The sequence below is a fragment of the Myzus persicae genome, unplaced genomic scaffold (assembly GCF_001856785.1).
Source record: "Myzus persicae strain clone G006 unplaced genomic scaffold, MPER_G0061.0, whole genome shotgun sequence".
Classification (NCBI taxonomy): domain Eukaryota; kingdom Metazoa; phylum Arthropoda; class Insecta; order Hemiptera; family Aphididae; genus Myzus; species Myzus persicae.
Genome location: NW_019103680.1, coordinates 263,795 through 270,515, shown reverse-complemented (window position 1 = coordinate 270,515; position 6,721 = coordinate 263,795). Strand labels below are relative to the sequence as shown.

The 6,721-nt window shown below is 26.9% G+C and overlaps 1 protein-coding gene across 1 annotated transcript; it reads left to right on the top strand.

Moving 5' to 3' along the window:
* The first annotated feature begins 47 nt into the window (after positions 1-47).
* Positions 48-1,116, top strand: LOC111035023. Its single transcript, XM_022316510.1, has 4 exons — positions 48-171; positions 336-520; positions 626-781; positions 851-1,116. Exons 1-4 carry the CDS (start codon positions 88-90, stop codon positions 855-857), a joined length of 432 nt encoding a protein of 143 aa, XP_022172202.1. The 5' UTR covers positions 48-87; the 3' UTR covers positions 858-1,116.
* Positions 1,117-6,721: the final 5,605 nt, after the last annotated feature.

Genomic DNA, 6,721 nt, shown 5'->3' with positions numbered 1-6,721 from the left:
AGAGCAAATAAAGTTTTTGAAGGTGTGGAACAAAAAAATGATGAATTACGAAATAAAACTGAACAAGCAGAGAAATTAGAAAACAATATGAAAAAGCAATTAGAATTTAATATAAAATGCCAACAACGACAACAATTAGAAGCAAACCAAATGAAATCTACTATTGAAGAGGTAAAACGATTTTCTCAAAATCACTTTTAGTGATTGACTTACTGACGACCTCCGTACTTCATACATTTATACAATGTTTTCTTGTTGAAAATAACTATTTACTCATAAATTATGTAAATAATGTTACGTAAATAATTTGTTCATTGGAGTATGTTGTTCCTTAGTTTGAGAAAAAAATCCATAGAATGCAAGAAGAGTTGAATACTACTAAACAAAAAAACGATGAATTGACAAACGCAGTTGCACGATTTCAGACCTCAAGCGAGTTTGATAAGAAAATTCAATCGAAAAATATTAACGAAGCAAAAATTGAAATCGGGAAATTGTCAATTCAAAATAAAAAATTAACGTAATTAGTTTAATTTATGTTAAATATTGCTTATTCTAGGAAGAGGAAATAATATTATACTTGAACAGCTGATTAAGTAACAACCCTGTGCATACCTATTTTTAGATTCGAAAACAAATGTCTTTCGAAGTTGAAAGACGAAAATAAACTATTACAATCCAGATTAATGACCGGAGAACGGAATTTGTTGTACCTTCAAACGAAATTTGATAAATTGTATAACGAGAAAGAACGTCAGATAAATGCATCGAGAATACCCAAGTACTTAAAAAAATTGGTTATAATATCCTCCTCAATATTATAAATTGTATTATTCAATGTTTGTTGCAGATTGTAGTTCCAATGAAGAAGAAAGTCCCTTTTCCAGTTTTATTCAAGCACAAAATGTCCACGATTTTATAATTACCCATACAATACATAAGATAGGTACCTAGGTAATACTATTGGTTATAAATATACAAGCTTTCATAATCAATGGAAATACTTCCAACGACCGGGTATGTGTTTAAAATAATATTCTATTTTGATATATTTTGTATTCTGTGTAGAGTTTTGGGGAGATGCTCGTTTAACATATTATTATTATAGGTGCGATATATAATATAAATGCAATCTCAATGTGCATACGAAACGTTATGTGGTATGAATATTTATTACAAAATAATTAAATAGGACTGGATAATTAATATAGATATCAGATGCTAATATAATAATATTATTTATTTAAATATGTATACATATTTTTTATAAATTATATTATTATATTAGTACCTAATATTGGGTATAGCCGGTTTCCGACAATACCTTTTTACACTAGTCATAAATTATAGAATTTTAAAGTTTAGGAACCCTTAATGAAAGATGTATAGTGTTAATAAATATATGAAATTTCAAAAAAATATATTATTATTAAATCTTTCATTAAGAGTTCCCGAACTTTAAAAATTCTATAATTTTTTACTAGTGAAAAAAAAGGTACTGGCGGAAACCGGCGACATCCCATATTATATACTAATATAATATTATAATTTATAAAAATATGTATGCATACATAAATAAATTATATTATTATATTAGTATCTGATACCTACATTAATTATCCAGTGCAGCGTTATTGTCCCTATTTAATTATTTTGTAATAAATATTCATACCATATAACGTTTCGTATGCACATTGAGATTGCATTTATATTATATATCGCACCTTTAATAATATGTTAAACGAGCATCTCCCTAAAACTCTACACAGAATACAAAATATATCAAAATAGAATATTATTTTTAACACATGCCCGGTCGTTGGAAGTATTTCCATTGATTATGAAAGCTTGTATATTTATAACCAATGGTACCTACCTTATGTATTGTATGGGTAATTATAAAACCGTGGAATAATATAATATACATTAATTATTGTTATGCATGCATTTAATAATATAATAAATATACATATGATAAAAATGTTGCATTTTTTGAATAGTTAAAAGACTCAAAAGAAATTGTAAGTTTTAATTTACCTTATTGAACGATCAACTACCTATAATATAATAGTATTACTTTTTTTAGAGTTTCTAGATAAATATGTTGTTTAGTTTACGTTTTAAATATCATTTCCAGAGTGATTGCCAAGAATTTCCAATACTAATATTTAATATAGAATGCTGCCTTTAGTCACATTATGAATAGTTTATAGGTCAATTGTTCATCATAAAACCATAAAAGAATTGTAGTTTGTCATTGATTGGACATTGAGTTTAGATACGGTAAAACGAAAGACACCACGAAATGTATTTCGTTAGAACAATGATAAAATAGTATCCATAAAAGTATTTAGAAACGATTTGATGGTTTCAACTTGCAATCGTAATATACTATACCATGTAGTTATATTGAATATTTATCTGTGTATGTTAGTTTACTATTAAAGTCTACTAAGTATATAATACTCAAACAATGTTCTAGAGGATTTGTTCATAGATAAAATAAAAGACAAAACAAATCATTTCGTTCTTTACTTTGAACTAAGATACGAAATGTATCAAGTTAATAACAATTTTGAATTATTTGGCTGATAATATTCTTGTTATTAAAAGGAAGAAATATTAGATATAATTAGGTAAGTACAATTATTAATATAAAACATACATTTATTTTGTTCGTACTTATAATTATTTATGGAAGGTGACTAAGATGGCTTTGAAATTAAATATTTTGTAACCTTTGTTGTTTATTTTACTCCGAAATGTTTCTTTTTGCATGATTTGAACAATAACTATTCAATATTATACAGAACAATAAATGTATCCATACCCATGTATAATGAAACATCTATTTTAAAATGCAGACATTATACTACAATAATATCGTATTTTGTTAGCAGTTGTTTGTTCTTTGAATAATTGACTCATTGCTTCATAAAATTGGAGGGTGTTGTGTATGTGCTCTCGAAAACCGTTACTATTTACTCTATGGAAAAAAGACGAAATAAGTAATTTTTAGAAAGTTCTATTATTTCAATTGGAGATGTCCACGACACTTACACACATTGCGGTAATAAACGACATTTGCATTCGTAGGTACTTTTGTTTTTAATATCCCAACTGCCACAGATTCAGAACACCGTTTGTCATGCCTTTATATAGTTCTACAATAATATGGTGTAAATAATTGCATTTATGTCCATCTACTATCACGGACCTATGAAAAAAATTCACCCACTTACTACACATGCACCATTGTTACTATATATTCCTAGGTACACCTCGGATCAGTCATCAGTAATATTAGACACCCATGGGTTTGTGTGACTGTATTTAAAGTACATTTAAATTGTCTGTACTATGTTTTCACACACGTATTCTAATAATAAATTATATATCACAAAATCACATTATACCAAAGTGTTAGGTTCAAATAATGTAAATATAAATGAAAATGTATTGATTGATATGAGTTGAATGACGCCTACACTATCCAACCAAAGTAAAGTGTTTGACTACTGACAAGTAATATCGTTCAAGTAATACACAAACGTGTTGAATATAATATTATTTCATAAATATATATAGATATTAATATATTATACGTATTACAAGGTAATATTGCGTTTTCACTATTTCGGAATATTTCGATTTCTCTTACAACGATCCTTAATTATTCCATGCTCGCACTGTTGGATGGAACAGTCATCTAACATTACCTATCTACTAGATATTTTAACAAGTTTTATGATAGGAGTTAGTGAACATTTCTCAGAATCGTGCTTCTTTTAACGTAATTTTTATAATTTTGTTTTCACCTTACTCTACCTCACCCCCTCCCCTCCCCAATATTAAAAGGTATGAGCTCACAAATGAAAAATACATTTTAAATCAAACGTCTTATTCAAAGAACAATTTTGAGCTAAGTTTGGCTAAAACCTTAAACCACAATGCTTTCATAGTGGCATGTCTCCAGCAAAAAGTGCCCAACATTTTGTTTTTTACAACATGCGTGTAAGACAGCGTGAAATGTAGGTAATATAGTTAGTCCACTGTGTAATATAACAGCACAGTATTATTAATTATATTGCATTCGAAAAATACTTTTTAAATTGGATAACAGGTTCAAAATTCCAACCTACACTATTCAACACCATTGGGATTTGAGAATGACTGCCAAGTTTATACTAAATGTTAAGCGGTCGGGGTAAAGTATTTTTATCAATAAATATATATCATTTGGATACCAAAGTTCGTTTGAAAAATCACTTCATTGATTTTTAATTTTGAAATATTACCATACAATTATTTAAAAAATATTGACCAGAGTTCAATAACTATATATTATACTAAGCTAATCACCACGGCTCACAAATAATCTAAGCTAGAGAAATGTTGATTTTTAATTATTCTTTTCAACAATTATTGAAAAAAAGAAATATTACATAATGTATAACGATCAACCCATAATATTATATAAGAAATATCTAATACCTATATCAGTATAACTCGATTGAGTCAATAGTCAATACAGAGTAAGTACTAAGTGCATTCATTGAGAAAATATGGATTTATAATATCTAACATATTTGTAATATACATATATATATATTATTTAATATTACGGAAATTAGGTTTCCATTTTAAATAATTCATATTAACTATTAAAAATAATAAGTTGAAGATTAAATAAATTTATACTTGTGCAATCTAATGCTTAAATGGAAATCTTATATTCTGAAGGTAAAGACAGAGAGTATGCCTATACATTTTATTAAATCCAATCACGTCGCGACGAGTCGTTCTGGCAGAATAAATATATTGTAAAGGTCACAATTGAGTGCAACCTATCATAATTGTATTGTTTAACTGAAATATTATTTATTATATATAAAAGTATAACATGTATTTATTAATGAACGCGTAATTTTCCATTTTCTCATATTCAGTTCGTTCTTAACAAAAATGATTCTTACAAGAACTTTAAAAAATGGGTCGGCACTGTTTATATTGATACATTCGGTATTGATCTCTTCATTTGTAGAGATAGAAAATATATTTCCTATAAAAGGTCACAGCCTCCCAGGACGTGTTTTAATTTCGACGTGATTAAACACGCTTTATTCAGTTTCGCTCAACATTTTAATTTATTTTTTTTAACAACAAACGACGATTTCCAATGTTATGCTTTTGTACGTGTACAAAGGCCAGATAAAATTTGTAAGAGAGTAATAAAAAAAGCTGCTAAGTTGATGTCGCTCTGCTGTATAGAAGGTTACAAGTAGGTCACTGTAATGGTTATTGTTAAATTTTGAATTCAGTGATATAAAATCATTATATGATTCTGAGCGAATACGGTCCGCAAGTCTATAATATATAACTTAGTCATATAGTATATTTGATGATATTATTGTAAATACAGAAATTTATTTTACTAGTAAGCCTTATTAGTACTACCACTACGTAGTAGATTAAATCAATGCTTTGCACCGAAATGATTTATTCGGGTTATAGTTTCGGGTGCTTTAAAGATAAATTATAGAGGTTATGGTTTCAGGTTTTCTTCATTTTAAAGAATATGGGTTTTGTTTAGCCAGTTTATATTTTATTCGGGTTATGAGTTATTTAAAATCGAGTAATATATCACTTTTGTTGTGCGTAAAGTGTTAAATTTGATTCAGCATAACTCCAATCAATTTTTTTAGTACTAATGTCTAATACAGTTGTGACACACATAATATAATTTAATTTAGTTTAATATACATTTTATTTTTTATAATAAAATATGATTTAAAAACAAAATTTTAAATAATAATAATATAAAATAAAATAAATTATTGATTAATCCTTATAATCAAAATCTTATAACTACTTATAAAAGACGTACGAAGATCTATTGCAATAAACTTAAGGATTGAATAAAATATAAATTATAAATAGGTACATTTTAATATTTTATAATACTTTTATAGTTTTATTAAACTTTTAAAAACAGTTTAACATTTACTTTAAACAATTTATACACACCACTATATTTTTGTCGAGGCATTTTCAACTATTTTGATATAATTAAAATAAAAAAGTGTGGACACAAAACAATATTTTTTTTATAGGTTGTGAGTGCATCGAGTTTTATGACATCAAAATCAATCGAGTATATGGGTTTACGGTTTTGATCATTTTTAAGGGTTTTTTAAGGGTTTGGGCTATATGGGCTAAACGGGTGCAAAACATTGGATTAAATTAATTTTTACACAAAATAAAATACATTTGAAAAATCATAATGTGTATAAAATATAATAGTATACTTTATAAGTTTCAAGTAGATACCTACATTTCTCTTTTGTTCATTGAAATTTTTAGAATTGTGAATCGTTTCCGATGAGTGACGACGATCGGCTTTTGCCACAGATGATAGGTATCATAATATAATATGTTGTCATCAGTTTTCAAGTTTTTTACTTCTTTGGAAGACATGGTACATTTTGTTCTTCAGATTCCGAAACAGAATATTATTAGGAGTGTTTAAATCCATAACATCCATTAGGTTTTATACTACATTAGGTACGTGGAGTCTATTTATCTACAATACTTACTGTCGAGAGTCCATTATTTTTTCTGAAAACTCACAATACTATATTTTTAATTTTTATGGCTCAACTCTAACTAAATATAAAACTATAGAAGTTTCGAGACTTCAGAGAAATTCAAAATTAGGTTT

What these genes read in the sequence shown, in the direction of transcription:
- LOC111035023 (XM_022316510.1), top strand. Translation starts at nt 88, where the DNA reads ATGAAAAAGCAATTAGAATTTAATATAAAATGCCAACAACGACAACAA. An exon ending in TGAAATCTACTATTGAAGAG is followed by an intron (nt 172 to 335) that starts GTAAAACGATTT and finishes GTTGTTCCTTAG; the next exon opens with TTTGAGAAAAAAATCCATAG. An exon ending in ATTCAAAATAAAAAATTAAC is followed by an intron (nt 521 to 625) that starts GTAATTAGTTTA and finishes ACCTATTTTTAG; the next exon opens with ATTCGAAAACAAATGTCTTT.